At 46.8% G+C, this 20,605-nt stretch overlaps 1 protein-coding gene across 1 annotated transcript in view; it reads right to left on the minus strand.

Annotated features, from left to right (window-relative positions):
- KIF16B (kinesin family member 16B) overlaps window positions 1-20,605 on the minus strand; it is a 291,622-nt gene that overhangs the window by 74,542 nt on the left and 196,475 nt on the right. The window contains exons 21-23 of the mRNA XM_068986883.1: window positions 19,133-19,229; window positions 18,371-18,421; window positions 5,005-5,127 (exon numbers count right to left, since the gene is read on the minus strand). Coding sequence (XP_068842984.1) covers window positions 5,005-5,127; window positions 18,371-18,421; window positions 19,133-19,229 — 271 coding nt within the window. The remainder of the gene's footprint in view (window positions 1-5,004; window positions 5,128-18,370; window positions 18,422-19,132; window positions 19,230-20,605) is intronic.

Consider the following 20,605-nt stretch of genomic DNA (forward strand, 5'->3'; position numbering starts at 1 on the left):
TTTGAGCCTCGTTGAAATAAAGTAAAAGTTCGCGGTCTGAAACTGTGATTACATTTGCACCAAGCTACTACGTTCAGCTGATCCGCCCGCCACAGCCCATGGAGTGCAGCACACTATGTGCTCTTCGCCAAGAGGAGCCAGGCGGCACACCCACAGCCTGTCTGCAGCTGACAGCAGCTGGCGGGATGTACACCTCTCACCATACATGCATACTCAGCTCCAGAAGGATGTGCTACTCGGACACACTGGCAGGTATGACTTCACCCGATGACGTCTTCACCCAGGGCTTTCCAGGCACGTGTCCTTCAGGGTCAATAAAATAAGGGTGGGGGTGACATGGAGATGACAGCTTCCTGTCAGATGAGAACATCAGAACGGACACTAACCCACCAGCTGTGATGCAGCCACACAGTGGGATGCTGTTAAGCAAGAACAAGCAACAAACTATTGTTACACTTAACTGTATGGATCCATCTCTAAAAGGCTGGTGAGAGGAAGCAGCCAGACACGAGAGAGTGAATGACTCTGGTCCACACATCCCCTCCACACACAACAGACCTGAGGAATCTATAATGACAGACAGCAGTGTTTGCCTGGAGTATTAGAAAATTTCTAGAGTGAATGAGAAGTTCTAAACCTTGATTGGGGTGCTTGATTTGGGTGTACATATATGTCAAAGCTCATCAAACTATACTTAAAATGGGGTATTTCACTGGGTGTAAATAACGCCTAAACGAAGTTGATTCAAAAAATTACAAATCTGACCAAAACCCCAAAACCTTATACGTATCCATTCTCATAGTTGGTTTATAAAAGTTGTTTTTAATCCCCCAAATAAAAAAGATATAAATGTCCTTTTGAATTAAAAACTCTTTTTTTTTCCCCCCTCATTTTAAAGTTCAGTGATGGAAAGTTCCTCAGGACGCCTTGTGGACAAGAAGACAAGCATTTTGGCCCCCTCTCTGCCCACAGGTCCCCGGCCCTGCAGCCAAACTCAAATATTCCTTTAACAAGGATCATCACTGCTTCGTTTGGCAGTGAACAGACCACGCTGGAGAGCTGGAGTGATCGGACTGGAGGTGAAAATGGACAGGATGACGGAATGTAAGTAACTAATCAATTCTATCGACAGCAGAGTGGGCGGGAAGGTAGGAGGTGGAGGATGGGAAGGAGGAGGGAGAAGCTGAGAGACACGCTCTCCACAGCTGTCACTCTGCACACTGGTGTCCTCCTGGCCTCTAGGGGACCTGCCACTTCAACCACCGGGGACGTACACCCAGGGCCCTGTACCTGAGTCAGCTTGGCCCCTTAAATGAGCCTGATGTAAAATATACGTTCATATTACATATTACATCATACATAAGGCGATCTAAGACTAAACATGTTTTTTCTAAAAAATAGTTATTTTTTAGCTTTTCTTTTTAAAACTATTGGTTCACTAAGAGAATTTAGTAGCAGTCAAAATATTACCCTAAGTGTGATGACCTATTCTAGAAAACATTGCCTATGAACGAAATAAAGTCATGGAAGAAAACGGTGGTTGCTGTTGCTCAGTCACTTTCAGTTACGTCCACTCTTTTCGACCCCATGGACTGCAGCACGCCAGGCTGCCCTGTCCTTCACCAACTCAACTCCCAGAGCTTGCTCAAACTCATGTCCACTGAGTCGGTGATGCCATTCAACCATCTCATCCTGTGTCATACCTTTCTCCTCCTGCCCTCAATCTTTGCCAGCATTAAGATCTTTTCCAATGAGTCAGCTCTTTGCATCAGGTGGTCAAAGTATTGGAGCTTCAGCATCAGTCTCTCCAGTGAATATTCAAGATTGATTTCCTTTAGCATTGGCTCTCCAAGCAAGAGTACTGGAGTGGGTTGCCATTTCCTCCTCCGGGGATCTTCCCAGCCCACAGACGGAACCTGTGTCTCTTGCGCCTCTTGCATAGTGCAGGGCGGGTTCTTTACCACTAGTGCTACAGGGAGGCCCAGGAAACGGCTAGCATAGTTCATTTTCAAACTCAAAACACTGAGGGAGAAAAACAACAACAACAAAACCCAAACAGTCATGAAGATGAAAGTCATTAAGGGATTTCCAAGAGTAAAATCTCACTCATTCTCAACACCTTATCCAGTACTTAGAATGCGGCCAGCCCTATTCCAAGCCTTTCACATACAAAAGCTCTTACAGGCCTCAAACCAAGCCAGCCCACGGGCTCCCTCAGCCCCATTTCACAGATGAGGCACAGCGAGGTTACCTGGAGGGGGAATACCCACCCCCCAGCACTTCTCCAGCAGCTCTGCTTCTGCTGGAGCCCAGATACTTTTGTCTGTCCTGCCAAGGGAGGGACAGCATATTCTCATGTTTGTGTCTAGGACCGGACCCTGACAGTGCTGTGGACAGGGTGCGCCCTGCGGGGACGTGAGGCCCTCAGGCCGCCGCCCTGAGAATGCACGCAGCAGCGCTTCCTCTGCAAAGAACTGGGAATTCTCCAGGCAAATGCCAACGGTCCAGTCCTGGCGCTGGCAATGCCAGCACCCGGGATGGGAACAGAGGAAGTGGAGCAGTGACAAGCCTGCAGACAGGGCTTTCATCAGCTCAGAGCGCAGCCGGGATTCTGAAAGGCTCCAGATACTTCATGTTTCTCTATCTGCCTTTACAGTTGCATCACAGTTTTGGCCAGATCCGCATATGGCCAGCCTGTAATCTGCTTACAATTTTCATTTAAATCAACTCAGTTAAAAAGAATTAAGTATGTTCTTTACTCATGTCTTAGGTTCTATTCATGAAATCAATCTAATTACACATTATTAGCACATTTATCCACTAAAACAAAAGACATCTCTGTACCAACCATAATCATTACATGTCCTCCAGTGCTGTGAGTTTTGAAGAATTCTGAGTTGGTGAAAGTCACTCTTTACCCTCTAATTTAAAAATACAGAAATAATATATATAAATATGCCTTACATGGAGAAACTCACAGCAAACTTTTAGGCCAATCCAACATATAACACATAGGTACAAATGGAACTTTTTGTTGTTCTTTAGTCACTAAGTTGTGTCCAACTGGTTTGTAACCCCATGAACTGTAGCCCACTAGGCTCCTCTGTCCATAGGATTTCCCAGGCAAGAATACTGGAGCGGGTTGCCATTTCCTCCTCTAGGAGATCTTCCCAACCCAAGGACAGAACCCGCATTTCCTGCATTGCAGGCAGATTCTTTACTGCAGAGCCGCCAGGGAAGCCCCAAATGGACCTCTGCTGCTGCTGCTGCTAAGTTGCTTCAGTCGTGTCCAACTCTGTGCAACCCCTACAGACGGCAGCTCACTAGGCTCCCCCGTCCCGGGGATTCTCCAGGCAAGAACACTGGAGTGGGTTGCCATGTCCTTCTCCAATGCATGAAAGTGAAAAGTGGAAGTGAAGTCGCTCGGTCGTGTCCGACTCTTCGCCACCCCATGGACTGCAGCCTATCAGGCTCCTCCATCCATGGGATTCTCCAGGCAAGAGTACTGGAGTGGGGTGCCATTGCCTTCTCCTTACAGACACACAATTTCAAATGGCTGAGAAAAGAAACGGGGCATGAATCAGGCATTAGGTCAGGGGCAGTAGAAACACTGGGTTAAGGACACGATGGAACATTTAATAAGAAACTGCAGAATCTGGCCAAATTCAACCAGCACCACTACCACACAACAATCATGCCTTCTCAACAGACACCTCAAACATATAAATTAAGGCACAAGTTTTGCTAAAAACATGGTGGCGGGGTGCGGGGGGCGGGGGGGGGGGGGGAGGGATAATCAGTAGGCAGAAATAAGAATCTAAAAACTTTGATTAATTAGATAAATTATTTGCATTGTTTCTCCAGGAAGACAGAAAGAACACACATGCCTAAAGGGAGGGATCCCCCAGAGCCTGAGGGCTCCCCTGAGGGGCATCTGGGAGGTGGGGGAAGTGTTGGGGAAGGCTGGGCTGGCTTCAGGATCCCCCCCACATCTGATCCATGCTCATCTGCTTCTACAGTGTCCTCCTCATATGAGATTCTCTGTTCAAAGGGTTCGCTAAATAGAAATCTGGAAACCCCTGGTCATATCCAATTTCCTCATTTTACCAGTGAGGAAACCAAAGCTCAAGGAAGGTGAAGACTTTGCGTCACTCAGTCAGCCGCAGTAGAATCCAAGTTTAGAGAACTCCACATCCAGACTCTGGTGACCAAAACCACCTCCAGGAAGGCCCTCCCACAGACAGACACTGGTGATCCCAGTGGACACCGTGACAGCAACACCCTCGCTCATCCTCAAAAGGGAAGTGCAATTACCCACCAATTCCCTGAGGAGAGGATGGTGGCCAGCAGTATGTAATGAAGCGTATGAGTCGATGGAACTCCACTAGAAATAAGATGAAGTCACTATCTGGGGAAGGATGAGGTAAGGACACAGGCATGTCTCTTCCTGAGAAGTCCTTTAAGTCAAATAACGGATTAGGAAAGCTTCCTACTCACTAATAACAGAAACAACAATGAAAACAGCAACAGCCATGATGTATTATTCTTTATCATACACCAAAAGCTGGAGTCAGCCTTTTATACACACTTAGCGTCCCTGTGACATAAATATTATTATTCTTGCTCTAACAGATTAAAAACATGGAGCCTAAGTCCATGGTAGGATGGCCCGACTGTCCTGGTTTGCCTGGGCACTAGGTAGTTCCCTGAGGCGTAGCACGGTCCATGCGCAGAGCAGGAAACCCTGGCAGTCCGGGGTGCCTGGTGACCTCAGCTGTGGGCCTGGGAGGTGACAGCAATGTCCGTGTCGGCCTGATTCCCCATCCACCACCACCTTCCCTCCACCTGCTCCAGGCCAGACTTTCACATACTGGTTTAAAGAAGGACAAGACCAGTATTGTACAAAACCACATGCACCTGTGGAGTGTTATTTCCTTTTACAAAAAAAGGCACTGCAGAGCCTCACGCCTCCAGCCTCCAGAAGAGCGATGAAGGGACACTTACCTTGACCTCAAACTCGAAGTGCTCGTCCTTCCCTTGGCCGCAGAGAACATAGCGGGGGATACTGATTTTGATGGGGTCCTTCAGGTCATCTGGATTTGCTCCCAAAGAGCGGGAAACCATCCGCTATCAAAGGCACATTGGATGGAAGAACAAAGAGAGACCAAGATCACTGCGCTGCAAATACCCGGCCCAGGCAGGCGGAGGAGACAGTTTCAAGCAAAGAAAAGAACATCCAACCAGCAGTTTATTTAGAAAAATGATGGTTTCCTTTGAAAGAGAAATGCTAAGTCTCTCTCATGACAAAAGACCATTGCTTAAGAGATACCAGTCCACAAAGGTAGCGCGAAAGCACTCCCAAATGTCTGGCTTTGATGTTCCTTTCAATTTATAAGAATGAGTAGACAAAGAACAGATTACATATCCTGACTTAAAAAAAAATATATGGTATAAGCCAGAATCTTTTTCAGAAAGTCTTAATCACTGAATAACACCTTTTTACTTCATCGACTACAAGACTGCTTCCTGTACATAAAGCTCCAAAGCTGGAGATTTTATTCACATTTGCTTTAGTTTTATCTTCCAGGCGTTTTTATAAGACAGTATAGTATGGAAAGCTCTTTAAACCACAATTAAAACAATCCCAAGTGTTTTTTTTAGGCTCCATCTGATTAATAACCAACTGACCTCCCAACAAATGTCTACGGTCTGGATGGTGTCAAGGAGGGGTTTGAGGAAGAGGCCAAAAAAAAAAAAAAAAAATCAAAAGGAATTCTCTTAAGTGTGAATGGAAGGAGATTGGCTGAACAATCCTTATTGTTACCAATGGAGGGCTTTACAAGACACTAAAAAACACGTTTTTGAAACAGCAGTAATAAAATCATTAAAATCATAATTACTGTTAGCATCTACTGAGTATTTACTATTAACTAGAACTGTGTTAAACAGTTCAACTGTGTCATTTCACTTAATCTTCATGGCCCTCCCCATGAGGCAAGAAGCATTATTCACCCAATTTATCAGATAAGAGGCCCAACGCGGAGAGAGTGGGTGACATGTAAGAGTTTAAAAAAATGGGAAGTGCTAAGAGCCAGGATTCAAACTCAGGGGAACTGAGAAAGCCCACGTATATCACCACTGCACTGCCAGCATGACCTTTATGTATTAATTTACATATTTTAAACTTTTTATTGGAGTATAGTTGATTTACAAAGCTGTGTAAGTTTCAGGTATCCAGCCAAGTGATTCAGTTACACACACACACATCCACTCTTGTATTTTATTTCTTTAATTAGAGTTGATTTGCAATACTGTCTTAGTTTCAGGTATACAAAGTGATCCAGTTACAAATATTTTTCAGATTCTTTTTTATTATAGGTTATTACAAGTTATTGAATATAGTTCTCTGAGTATGGAGTAAGTTCTTACTGTCTGTTTTATATACAATGGGGGGAATCTGATAATCCCCAATTCCCAATTTATCCTCTTATCTCTTCCCTTTAAGTAATGATAAGTTCGTTTTCTGTGTCTGTGAGTCTGTTTCTATTCTATATACAGATTCATTTGTATTATTTTTTAGATTCCACATGTAAGTGATATCATACCATACTGGTCTTTCTCTGACTGGCCTCACTCTGTAGCTTTCAAGACATTTTAAAGTAAATCTGTCCACCTGAGATAAACTGAGCTAATAAACACCTCAGCACACACAGAATAGATGGAGACCCCACGATTATTAAATTTACTTATTTGACCACAAAGACAACAGGGGCAACAAGCTCCCTCTTCCTCTGGCAGGAAGGGGTCCTGGGCCCTTGGCGTCTCAGCCAGGCAGAGCATGAAAGGCCCAGCTTTGCTACGGGTGTGACAGGCAGGTCTCTGGGAGACACGGAGGTATGGGATTTGCCTCAGATGGCTCCTTTCATCCAGCTGACACTGCAAACATCCCGGCACGATATGAAGCTACCAGAGCCTTTTAGAGTGTCTTAGTTTTTCACTGCACAGCTGGTTACCCAAGATAAAAACCATTCATTTTATTGCAGTGGTACACCTCTCTTTAGCTATCCTTGGTGTCAAAAACCATAGTGGAAATTCCTAATGAAAAAAAAAAAAGTTGCTTGAAGCACAGGCTCATAAATCCTTTAAAGAAAAAAAATCACTGCCTTCATATTTAACAGGTATATGAATACTGTACAGACCAGTGACCTGGGAGAAAATGGACCTTATCGGGCAACTCACCTAAATCCAGGACAGCCCTTTCCACCCCAGCATGCACACATGTACAAGAAATGGTTCTACTAGATGGTACACAAAAGCCACTGCCCTGTTTGGGACCAGACAGTGAAGAATAACTGATCCCTTCTTTGAGAAGAGGATATTTCTCTTCATTGTTTTGTACATCAAGGACTAGAAATATTGTCAGCATTCCCACTAACATCTGGGGCCACAGTTTACTTCAATCTCACTGATTTCACAGTAATTAAATATTAACAGGTGGAGAGAAACACCTGCAGAAATGAATAACTGAAGAATAAGTCAGGAATCCAAAGACATTTGAGCATAACTATAGAGAAAAGCCATGAGTATGTGTTTCCACTGAATCACTGTTGCGATGGAATTTTTAGACGCTATGTTTTGAAGTCAACAAGGTGTAAAATGTTGAATTCTCAGGATATACCGTGCAGAGTTCCTGACATTATCCTAAACTACACTTCTGCTGGGCAGGAAGGAAAGTTAACACAAATTTCTGCCAAATTTATTTTTTTTTAATTTGAAAGTAGTTGTATTTTGAATATCATGAGTTCTATTGTAAATGTGTGCTGCATCACATCATATCCTGTTTTCTGTGAGAGCTTTTAAACATCTATGGAATTACTGATTTTGGAATCAGTCACAGTTTCTCTACATGGGGCAAAGAGTCGTCTTAGACTGGGAAGGGGAAGCCAGTGGCACAACATGCCAGGAGGGGACGAAACAACATGCCAGGAGGGGACGAAACAAGAAAGGCTGTGGTGTGGAAGCTCGTCTCGCAGGAGGGCTGGATAAACACATGGGACGTGTCAAGCAAGTTTACATGCACCATAGAGCGGCTCTATTTAGAAATAAAAGGTCAAGGAAAAGTACATAATCAGTAACCTAGACTACATTTCTATACACAAGAAATACCACTTTTTAAAATAAGATACAGAGAAGTATTTTCTTTGGATAGCTTTGGCCAAAACAATGTCCAGTGTCAACAAATACACTATTTTCCCAGTGTCAGAGAAATACTACAGTCCGGTCCTCAGCCAAAGGAAGCAGACAGATCACAGGATATGTTTTGATTATTCAAGTTAGAAGCTTCTCTTCCTTACTCAGGCTGTGTCTCCTTCAAAAGGAGCAAATTAAGGAAATTAATAGGAAGAGGCATTAGCATCCACCAGAATAGCTGTCGGCACTGCAGAGGGCATGGAGTGGGTTGATCCCACAGGGAGGCATCAGCATTCTCCCCTAAATGCTCTAATTACAAACCAGATGGTTGAATTCAGTATAAGCTGTAACTATGACAAGGTCAGGCCTCAGGACGGCTGGGTGATCTGTTAGCTAAATATCCGTGCTTTGCTTTTAAAATACAGGCAAGCCTGAGCTTTTATCAGATTTAACAAAACTAGTGGTTCCCCTGGATAAGGCAATGGCACCCCACTCCAGTACTCTTGCCTGGAAAATCCCATGGATGGAGGAGTCTGGTGGGCTGCAGTCCAAGGGGTCGCTAAGAGTCGGACACGACTGAGCGACTTCACTTTCACTTTTCATTTTCCTGCATTGGAGAAGGAAATGGCAACCCACCCCAGTGTTCTTGCATGGAGAATCCCAGGGACGGCGGAGCCTGGTGGGCTGCCGTCTATGGGGTCGCACAGAGTCGGACACGACTGAAGCGACTTAGCAGCAGCAGCAGCGGTTCCCCTTTCTCTGTTCCCAGCATAGCACATATTTCTAACCCTTCCTTTTTCAACCACATGTGCCACAGTGATAGTTTTAACTAGAGGTCTCTGCATCAGGCACCTACTGTGACCCCTCAATTTGAAAATTGGGGTCTGGGGCATAGGCAGCAAGGATCTTCTCAAGTACGAGCCACGCCACAAGAAACAGGGCACAAAGGTGGCCTGTGTGAGCAGGTCTACCTTATGCAATGTGGCAGAAAGCCAAGACATGCTTGCATGCCTGTCCAGAAGGTGAAGCCTCCCTGTGCCAAGAAGGGACCTGGGGCTGGCCCCATGCCGCTCAGAAGGCTCCATACCTGCCACTGACCCAGATTTGCTAAGGCACGTGGCACACCTGCTCCCGGTATGACCTTTGTTGAGGTTGGGGCCTGACAACTGGCTGACGTGCAGAAGCAACCCAAACTGTGCCTTACTTTAAAGTGACTTCAGAATACTCACAGCAGGACACAGAAATATGAGTTTTCAAATAAAGGAGTATTTCTGTCCTTTTGCTATATACCTATATATCATCAAGGATAAATGAGCCAGAAAATAACCAACTGTACTAGACATAGATTCGTGTGGAATATCTTGAGGCTAGAAAGACCTTACGGTAAATCCGAATCTCTGATTCTTACTACAAGTAGATTATTTCATCCACATCTGAGATGACTGACATTTGTCTCAAGGTTTGGGAATACTGAACATCTTATGAATGATTCAACTTGAATCATTAAAAATGTCCCCATCTTTCTCTAGTCCAAAGATAAGTTGAATGGCCCATCGTTAACAATGGATAACCCATCGTTAGATGGACGGTTTTAAAAAAGACTAAATAACAGGTTTAGAGTGACTCACTGAGGATGCGGCAGCAGCTGTCACATGGCTCTCATCACCAAACATGAGTATAGGACCAGCAAAGCAAGGAGGGAAAAACAGGTGATCTTCCTCCTGGTTCCACAGCGTCTTTAATGACCCATGAAAAGTGCCACTCGTCAGTCAGTTGCTGACTTCTCAAACCGTGCTGAATTCTCAGGTCCAGGAGAAACTAAAGTGGGGCCTAGCGAGGACTCTATCACCACGCTTCTGTGTTTCTGTAGAGTATACTGTTTAACCTGCCAACTAAAGGAGCAACTTGGAGCACACGAGGTTATCTGGACTATATGCCACAATGGTTATATCCCAGCTTTTCTTCTGTAAGAGCTAAAATGCAGAGAGCAAAAAGGAGATGTAAAGCATCCCAAGAAACAATGGAATTGCTGCGAAACTTGTCAGGCAATTCTTCGAAAAATAAAACGTATAAAAAGAGACATAATCTTTAATGTCTAGAATTCCAAGAAAAAAGTTACAAGTCAGGAAAAAAATCAGCAGTTCCTCCAATTAATCATTCATGCCTATGAAAAGACAAATCAAGAAAAAAGTGTATACAGGAACTGTCAAGAAGAACCATGACCAGGAGATGACTCTGGCAAGAATATCCGTCCCAGAGTCAGGTCTGGGTTTGAGTTCCAGTTCTCAATCAAGTGATCCTTTCAGACATGAAACGGAAATCGACACTCTCCCCATCCCAGCAGGATCACAGTGGGGCTCCAAAGGAACAGCACGCAGGGAAGAACTCCGTAGGCTATAAATCACCATATAAAGGGTGGTCGGGACTGTTACCACGGTGATCCGCTGCATCTTCAGCAACCAGCGATTTTAATGAGATGACAGAAGAAGCAACGTGAGCGCCGATTTGTAACAGAGTCTCTTTCCTTCTTACTAACTCGATTATTCAGTTTCATTTCTTATAAAGGAGTTTTAAAAAAAATTACAAGAGTGCATCCTTAATAAGTGACCGGATGTTGGCAGCTCGGAATCTGTGTTATGTAGGAACCAGTAGGGGGACTAAAGAACACTGGCTGTAGAAGAAGAAAAACCAGAGGAGGCGAGAGCGGGCACTGTGTCCTTGGAAGGCTGTTGGTATAATACAATTGTGGAACAGACCTGCTCCATTCTGCCAGAGCGGCCACCGATGGATGGACTGCAGACGGAGGCCACAATCAGGCGGATTATGGGGGGAACGGTCTAACAGTGAGAAAAAGTGAAAGGCACTCAGTCGCGTCTGACTCTTTGTGAACCCATGGATTGTAACCCGCCAGGCTCCTCCGTCCATGGGATTCTCCAGGCAAGAACACTGGAGTGGGTAGCCATGCCATTCCTCGGGGGATCTTCCCAACCCAGGGATTGAAACTGGTCTCCTACATTACAGGTGGAGTCTTTACCATCTAAGCCACCAGGGAAGCCCCTAACAGTGAGAGCAGATCCCAGTGAACAAACTGCTTCAGAGGCAGGCGAAAATCAACCCATGGAGGGGTTAAGCAAAGACTGAATTGGGAAATATGTTCAACTGATGACAGGGACTCAACACGGAGAGGTCCTACAAGTTCTACCTGAACTTATCTCCAAGAGAACCTTGGGAAGCGCGGCTGAATGCATCCGTGCGTGGTCCCAGTTCTCTCTCTTGTAGCCAGAGGAGGGAGAGGGGGAAGGCACTCTCGCCATGGCTTCCTGGTGAACGGAGCATGCTCTTCCTTGCCCCTGGCTTTGGATGTGGGTGTGTGACCCGTGTTGGCCAACGGGGTGCTGGCAGACACGATGCATGGCTGTCTTTTCTACCGGTCCCCCTACTGGTTCTATCATCAACTTCATGGCCACTGCCCCTTCCACACAGACCCCAAAGTGAGACAGGTGGTACAGACCAGCCCTAGCTGAGCTACAGATGACCCTGGCCAAGCAGAGACGCCTCGGTTCAACTACAAACTATTAGTGAGAAATAAAAGCTTTCTTTTTTTTTGGAGGTCACTAAAATTTTGAGGGTTGCCTGATACTTGGCAACAGCTGACTGATATAACATCCATCACAAGAGGTATGTTAAGGAAGGAAGCAGTATTAAGTAAAAAGTGAGCAGCGGAGGCTGCGTAACTCAATCAGCAAAACGACCTCATTAGAGACCAGTCTGCCCAACAAGACCACTTGACGATCTAAGAAGTATTAACAAAAGTGCTCTAATCTAGTTATCATTCGGAACTTTAATCCGTCTAGGCAAAAGAATGTAAATAAAAATCACTGTAATCACTACTGCTGGAAGGCATAAGCATTCTCTCCAAAGGATGCATGCACATTTTTTTAAAGTAATGAGAATGGGGAGACAAACTGTTTTGAAGTGTTTTTCAACAAAGACTAAATAAATTCACCCTGCCATCCACAAGTCTGCACAACAGGCAGCTGTGAGCAAAATGGATTTTAATCAAATTCAGATGAAACTGCTATTTCAAAAGGACTCAAAGAGGTATTGTCTAGAACACAGTAACAAGTTCTGCAACGTTAAGTGTTTATGCTTACAGTATGATAATGCAAAGTGCCACATAATGAAGTATGGATGAGCCTTTTTTTTTTTCTGATAGAGAAGCTCATTACCGCTGAGAAGATGGTACCTCAGGCTGGATGCCAAAGCTGCAACACCTGCTCCCCTGCAGCAGCATCCCAGGCTCAGAACCTGGGAAAAGATATCTATAAGCCAGAGAGAGGCCCTAAGATCGAAGCCATGGGCAATAAGGGGGGCACACGTCCCTCCACTGGCTTCTCCCGGCCTCCTGACACCCTTAACAGTCAATTCATGATGGTAAATCAGATCCTCACATCAGGACCACATTTGATCTCAAGGTGAAATGTATGCTTAGGTGAAATGAAGTGACAGCTGGAATCTGAATTGCCCGGAGGCTGCTTCTGTTTTGTAGCTGTAGCCCTCATTTCAGGCTACGTGGCTCACCGAGCAGACTTTTGTCGTAGCTGATAATGTGACCTGTATGCAGCACTCACGTCGCTGCACCCTCCGTCTATGGACAACATTAAAGAGCATAACTTATAACGTGGTGGAGTCCTACTTCTTTACCTGTGAGGATGAGCAAGTCTGTCTAAGGCGTATCCCTCTGCTAAACGGGCCGCCTATGTACTATTTCCTCCCCAACCACGCTATCCTTCTCTGGGATCTTACACTCTGCTCCTCATGATCATTCACTCTGTTCTCATAAAGAACATGCAAGAAAATACTCGATTAAAATCCAGAGAAATATTGTTGGTAAGATATCAGAAGACTACTCTGGTTCATTTTGGAAGTTTTTTCTGTGATAGAAGATCCACCCGCCAAGCAGACAACAAACTTTTTTTTTTTTTTAAGCACTTAATTAGTTGTTGTTGTTCAGTCACTCAGTCGTGTCAACAAACTAATTCTAATGATGTCTTTATCACAGACTCAAAAGTCTTCACGTGTAAGGCAAAAGGGTGTGAATGCGTGTGCATATGTGAGAGAGTGTGTGCCTGTGTGTGTCGGCGGGGGGGAAGGGGTTATGGAAGGGTTAAAAACAAGCTCCACAGGAAAAGGAAAAGAACATAGGAATTCCACTTTCTCCAGAAAGATAAAAGACCTCGCTTGGCTACCACCAGCCAGGCTGCAGCCAGCAGTGTGGACCCTGACACAGTCTCCTGGGTCCTGCCTCTCCCCACTCCCTCCCTCAGAATCTGGGGAGAGGAAAACCAACGCTGGAAACGCAGGGCAAGTTCAGCAGCTTGTAGTCAGCTCTGACGGGGAAGAGGGAGGAGCTGTGCTTCCTGGCCAGAGGCAAAGGGTCAGTCTCTGGACGGATCAGCTTGGCACTGGCCCACTCAACGAGGAAAAGAAATGAAGTGTGGGGCTACATCACTTCTACTGTCTGTGATGCAAAGACCTGACCGGAATAGAAAGTGGCCCTTGCAGGCCAGGCCGAGAGCTGCAGATGCGCGGCAGAGCAGCTGCCAGCTGAAGCAAAAGAGAAGAGAAAGGGTGATGGGAGGGGGCCTCCTTCCTCCTGAGACTCTGGAAGCTAGGAGAACACTTGAACTTGAAAACAGGAGAAGAGAAGCATAGCAACCCAGGGTCAGATGCCGGAAAACATAAACACAAAACGTGCAAGCCGCCTCACAGGAATGTTGACCAGGATGTGCACAGGAAGGGTCCACCAGAGGAGAGGCTCTGAACGGCCGGCTCTAAGCCACTTATGCAAGAGGAGGGCAGCTGGATGGTACCCGGAGCAGAGAGGAGCTGACCCAGGCTGACATGGCGTGAGCTCCCCCCGGAAGCAGGGAATGCAGGGCCCTGTGGTTAGAGGTTGAGAAGGATGTGCAGGCTGAGAGGAAGCTGGGGGGTGGCAGGCAAGCGCCAGATGCCTTCAGGGCGGCCTCCATCTGATGAGACAGCCGCAGCAGCATAGACACTTACCCAAAGCTTAAGGGCCTTTCTAGCAGAGAAACGCGGAAGCTCAGAGAAAGGACTGGAACGTGGGGCCACATAGCCCAGCGGGGAGAACAGTCAAAACTGAGCTGACGAGGGAGGAACTGAACCACAGGGTGGAAAGGAAGGGCCGGAAGCCTGAGCGGAGGACGACAAAGGCGATGCCCTGAAGGAGACCCAGCAGGGCATGGAACTGCCTCCATCCCACGTGTTATGGGAGGGGGCAGGCGTTGCAAACCCTCGGGGCCCCTGGGGAAGGCTGGTGGAAGCCTTCACTATGGGGCTCTGAGACAGAGATGTCCTAACCTCAGCCAGCGGAGGACGCTGGGAAGGGAGCTGCCAGACCAGACACCTGCTCAGGCAGCTCACGTCCACCTGCTTGCGTCCGGCAGAAACCCGACAGACGCCAAGGTACCCGACCACAAGTCAACACACCCCTATGTGCTTCCAGCACCTCACAAACAATGAGGCGGACCTGATTTACAAGGCTGACATTCCGGAAAGTGAGGCACGGTGGTGAGAAAGGTATTTTATCAGTGCTCAGCTATTGTTTGTTTTTATTTCAAAGGAGATATTTAAATTTTTTACATTTCCAATTTAGAGAGGTCTGCATTTTTCCAGTTTCAAATCAGTTAGCCACACTGAGCTATTCATAGCTCTGGACGGTTTTCATCGTGTTTATTCTACCAACAGTCTAAGAAACCATGCAGAGTACTGTTACAAGCCTCCTCCCTAGAGCCTCGTCAACTGTGAGGTCAGCCACAGAGCCTCGTCCCGCGAGCTGAAGGTCAGTTTCCAGACCTCAGGGACCACATTCCTGCCGTCCTGCAGATCCAAGGTGCTGGTGCACGGCTGAACCTTCCGGGCTTCCTGAGGGCGCCGGGAGGCACTGCTTCCTGAATCTGACTGGCGTCTGAGGTTTTGGAGGAAGACAAGTTCGAGGGTGAATGATGTCTTTGTCTCTGGAATGACGAGGCACCTGAATTCACTTAAGGCTCGGCATCTGACCACATCAAACCGCGTTCCTGGGGGCGGAGAGCTCAGGGCAGGGCTGCGAGGATGGAACACGCGGTCTTCCCTCACCAGGGCCACGTGGGTGTTCAGAAGGACGAGTGACTGACAGGGATCTTGGCCAGAGTCACCCCCGACTCTGACCGTCGTGTAGAGCAAGAGCTGAGCCTCCGCCAGAGACGGGGCGCCGGCGCCCAGGTTCCCGTGAAGGAAGTAGATCAGGTCCACCAGGGTATTCTGGAACCTGGATGATAACCGGACTCCGTTTGCCAAAACTAAGTCAGGGATTTCTGCCTTCCAGTCAAGGGAGAGCTGGACCAGATCTTCCCGGAACAAGGGATGCTCGGCGCAGGCGGCGGCCTCGGACGCAGACGCAAGGACACACAGGAGGTCCCGGCATATCTGCTGGCAGAGGTTCTTGTTGTAAGTAAACACGGTGAGCAGCAGATTCTCTGCAGAGCCCAGGAGTCGAACGCTCTGCCCACCGAAGCCAACCTGAATCTCCTGGAGCCCAGAGAGGGGCAGGGCGTGAAACACGCCCACGGAGCCCCAGGAGTCCAGAACCAGGGCGTATAGCGCAGAGCCGAACAGCAGCAAGCATGCGGGCCGGGGCACTGGCTCCGCGCAGTTGGCCACCGCCAGCCAGTACATGCCTCGGGGTACATCCGTGTTGCCCCAGAGTTCTGGTAGGGAACTGACCACCAGCTCAAGGAAGTCTGTTAAGGGGCATTCTTGAAGTTTCAGCATTTGGTCTGAGAATTGCACAAGGGTCTGCTTAAACACAGAGCCCCTTCTGGCACCTTCCAGTTCCAGGCAGGAGACAGAGCCCAGTGAGGAGCCTGGGAACTCAGTGGCTGCGGGGCCAGCGGGCCAGCCCAGGGCTCGGTAGGGCACCAGGTTCCCTGCCCGCCCCACAGCCCCTGCCTCATCCCTGCTGCCAACCTGACCTTCCTTGGGGAGAGAAAGAGCTTCTGCTGCTGCCCCACCTATCTCCAGCAGCCTGTGCAGGGGTGACAGCTTCAGAATCGGCAACCTCGTGAGGAAGGTTGCTGCCTGTGATGCGAACTGGCTGGGGTCGCACAGGCTGCCCACGAGCCGGGCTTGGCCAACGGCCTCTGTGCCTGCCCGCAGCAGGTGGCTCCTGGTGTCTTTGTAAAAGTCTGAGACCCACTGGTAAACGAACCCCAACCCACGGCTTCCCTCCGGCTCGACAGTCATCAGGGACTCCGGAGAGCTCACCGCTCCAGCTGCTGCCTCCTCCCAGCGGAGCTTGGAGGCCAGTGCTGCTGGGGGGACAGTGGCCCGGGGGACCCTTTCAGAGACGAAGCAGAGGAGCTGGCTCCGCCTGGTCTGCTCGCCCCTGCCGTCCACGGACACTTCCTGGGATGTGTGCTGCAGCCAAGTCCAGCTGGACGTGAGCCCCGGGCTGGGTCCACCTTGAGGACTCGTTGGCTCACTGAGGCTTTCTGACTCACCATGAAAATGTCCCACACTACTGGTGCTGCTTTTGCTAAGAGGAGAGGTTTCAGTGAGATCGAGGCATTCTGGCCGAGAGTCGCCTCTGTTACAACTGCTGCTGTGTGACGGCTCGTCCTCCAAGGGCCAAGCCCCCCGCTGGTTTGCTCCCCAGCCTGGCGCTGAGCAGCAGGCAGACGGGCCAGGGATGCTCTGGGTCATGGGCAGGCTCCAGTGGTGGTTCTGGTCCACCTCCCCCCTCTCCTCTTGGCCGGAGGCATCAGTGACGTCTCTGGGCAGCAATGGGGCAGGACAGCTCTTCTGTCAAAAACAGGTGAAAGGGAGCTGTGGCATCTTTTGCGATTCTTTTTGAGTGAATGAAGATTCCTGTGGTCATTGGTTTTATCATGTGGATTAATGCAGAGGTTCAATCGATAACCAAAGCCATTCGTGTTGATTGACTCATGATTTCAGAATAGAGGATCTGATTCACACACAGAGCATCAATTTCCATATTTCATATCTTATAGATCGCCAAGTATTTTGATAGAAATATGTTAGATGGGAGTGACCCACAGTATCCATTTCTTGGTCTAATATTCTACTCTTAAAAAGAAAAAAAGACAGAATTCTAAGGCCTTTGATTCAATTTTCCAGGGGGCAAATTTAGTTGTGAAAATAAGTCCTTGAGTAAATGTCCAAAATGTAAGAGTAGCCGGGGGCATACTTAACATGAATGAGAAACTGACAAGTATTCCAACCTCACGTGTGTTTCTCTGGCCTCTCAGTTTGTTTCATGGGAATCCTCACATCTGCCCTGGTTAGAGCACCATTATGGTGTTTGTAAACCAGGACCACAAAAGGCTCATGGCCAGCCTGCTACAGGCTAGACATGCGGATACAAAGAAGTGAAAGGCAACGTCCTTTTCTTCACAAGGTCATCTCCTGAGGAGTCGGACGTTCAGAGGAAGACAGCATTATTCCCGGAAAGATCGGATGGAGGGTGAGATGGTCCATCTCCCGTAGGACATCCACCCCTCTGTCGCTCATTCTGTTCAGTGATGTAAGATTTCTACCACCTCCTAGTTTTGCTTTTTTTTTTTAAATTTTTTAATTTAGGGGTGTATGGGAAGGACAAGTCCCTCAGTGGAGGAAAATACAAGAAAAGCCTTACAAATCGTATGCCCAAATAAACCCTGGTCTGACAAGCCACTGGAGAAATAAGCTACCCAACCAGGAGTGCTTCCTCTGAGCCACTGCCAGCACGGTCCATAAACAGGCAGGGTTCCTAACATGTTGGGAAGTACTCGGGTTCATCTCCAAACCCCCTCTCTGATTCTGATTCTATCATTCAGCCTCTTAAATGCAGATGAAGAGAAAGGATACTGTTACAAATGAAAAACTGGGCAGAGCATCTCTACCACAGCTACACACACTCAAATAAAGTCAGAGCAGTTTGCAACTGGCAGGATTCCGTTTAATTTTTAAGTCATATAATAGCTTGCCTTGCCTATTAGCCATTAATCTCACTGGGACTTCGAAATTCTAATTATGCAACTAAACATTAAGAAAACTTAATCACACAAGCATGCCGTAATTTAAGGCGACCCTATCAATCTGAAAAGCCATTACCTACCTCATATTTTAGCTTACGTTGAATGGTACCGTTGTGGAGTTTCTCATTATCCTGAAATGAAAATAAAAGCCCTCTATATTAAATTACAGCATGTGCACACAGAGGGGAAAAAAGCCGATTTGATTAGAGTATTTATGAGAACAAAATTCTAAAGAAACATACTTGTCATTCAACAATGACCTTTCTTGAAGAGTTTATATTTCCAAGGTAAACGTGACTGTATGGATCCATCTGCCTGTAAACGGAACTGAACCATTTATTCCTAACCTTAAAAATCACAGCATAACATTAAAGGCAAGATTTCCTTAGGATACTTCTTAATTTATAGGATAGGAAGGAAACGACTTCATTTGGATAAAAATCAACAAGTCACATGTATGTAACTTCTCAAAGGCAAAACTGTATTTCTACTTGGGATAGTTTAGCACTTGGATTAAATACTTAGGAAATTGATTATATTTTTGGAGAGAACAGAAAGGTGTTATGTGTAGAATTTTTGTAAACTGAGGTAAATGAAACATTTTAGGAAACTTCATATTCACTTATGAATTTCCCCTATAAGTTCAAAGTGTTCAAATAAAGTTACTCCTGAAATAAGACTATCTGTAAACAAGCTCCACCTAAGTAATATTTAATTATTTGACAACACTTTATATCTCAATTTTCCCACTGAAAAACTGTAAATAAAGATCACCACCCCCAGCTCCTTAATGGAAAGTCATCTTGAAAACGACTGCCCGGACCGCCAGCTCCTTGGCTCACCTTCACGGCGTCCGCAGGTTCACTGCGGCCATCACCGACCACGCGGTGCAGACCCTGGAGGCGTCTCTGGACTTCCTCTTCAATGTACGCATTGATCCTGAAAGCCAAGAAGATGGGGGTCCATGATCCCGTCTAACCACACAGCGCATCCTGAGATCCTGCTTACCACACCCTTGGCAACCAGAAACCTTCTTTTTCTAAATGCTAAACATAGTTAACTCAGAGCCTCCAACCTTTGCCTTCTTTCGAAGAAATGTGACATCATGTGTTCACTATCTAGGGTTTTCCTCCAACAAGAGAGGCCTGGACAAATTACCGAATCCTGGGAACGGAAGGGAGACTCAGTTATCCCATGCAAATTCCCTCTGATGTCCCGGGCAGAACTGCTGCGGGCCACGGGAGAGTCAGAGACCCACCACAGTCTCAGGACGGACTCTGAGACCCAGCTCTTCACTCACCAAGCCTCGGTTTCCTCACACACATACTGAATTCACAAAACACAAAGAGAGACAGGGGCAGCCTCCACAGATCTCCCCACTGCACGGCACACTGTCTCACCCCATTCCGTCTGTCTCTTCGCTGCACCTGGCCGTGAGACCGTGTGTTTTACAGGTCTCCACCTTCCAAAAGGCCCGGCCGAGGGCCAAGACAGTGGAAGCCAGGAACAGCTGACTTTTGAGGCAGCTGTCAACCAAATATCTGGCACGCCATACAATACATAGGGGAAACTATATAAACTGCAGCCATCCACCCAGAAGAACCAGGGTGAACAGAGGATTTTGGGCCCATCAAAATCTTTCCAGTGACTCAGGCCACCCAAAGGCAAGGATTTCTCAGTTCTAGGCTCCAGGCTCTGGGTCTACAAACACTGAATTACACAGATTGTTTTAAATGTTTACATCTTAGCACACTAAAAAATTAAAAATCTGGTTTCATCTAAATCTACACATAATTCTAGAAACATTTCTGTACTACTGACCACGGCTAAATGACTTTCTGATACGCTAGGTAAAGAGATTGGTATTATAGGTAAAACAGCCCAAAAGAATGGTACAACGATAATAGAATACAGTATTTACATTTCAGTATTTCAGTAAAGAAAATCATATGCAACTGAACATGAGCCAAGGCCTCCTATAAACAAATTCTCTCTCTGAACCTTTACTTAAATTTTAAGCGCCACAGAGGACGACAACTTAGGTTTAAAGGACCTCAGAGTGCCGTTCTGAGCACATTTTGATACCAGAATAGCTATCTGCTAGTACCCAGGGCTCTGGACAGCCCAGTTTGAAATGTCCCCATGGCTTAGATGGAGTGAGGAAAACAGTCTATTTTCTTGTAGGCAAAGAATGAATAGGTCGATTTAGCTGAAGGCTCCAAGCCACAGATCAATTCATGATGCCAATCAAGTCGAAAATCACTTTTCTATAGTAACATCAGGTATGCATGCGTGCTATTCACGGTCTTTCTGAA

The sequence above is a fragment of the Capricornis sumatraensis genome, chromosome 15 (assembly GCF_032405125.1).
Source record: "Capricornis sumatraensis isolate serow.1 chromosome 15, serow.2, whole genome shotgun sequence".
NCBI classification, from domain to species: domain Eukaryota; kingdom Metazoa; phylum Chordata; class Mammalia; order Artiodactyla; family Bovidae; genus Capricornis; species Capricornis sumatraensis.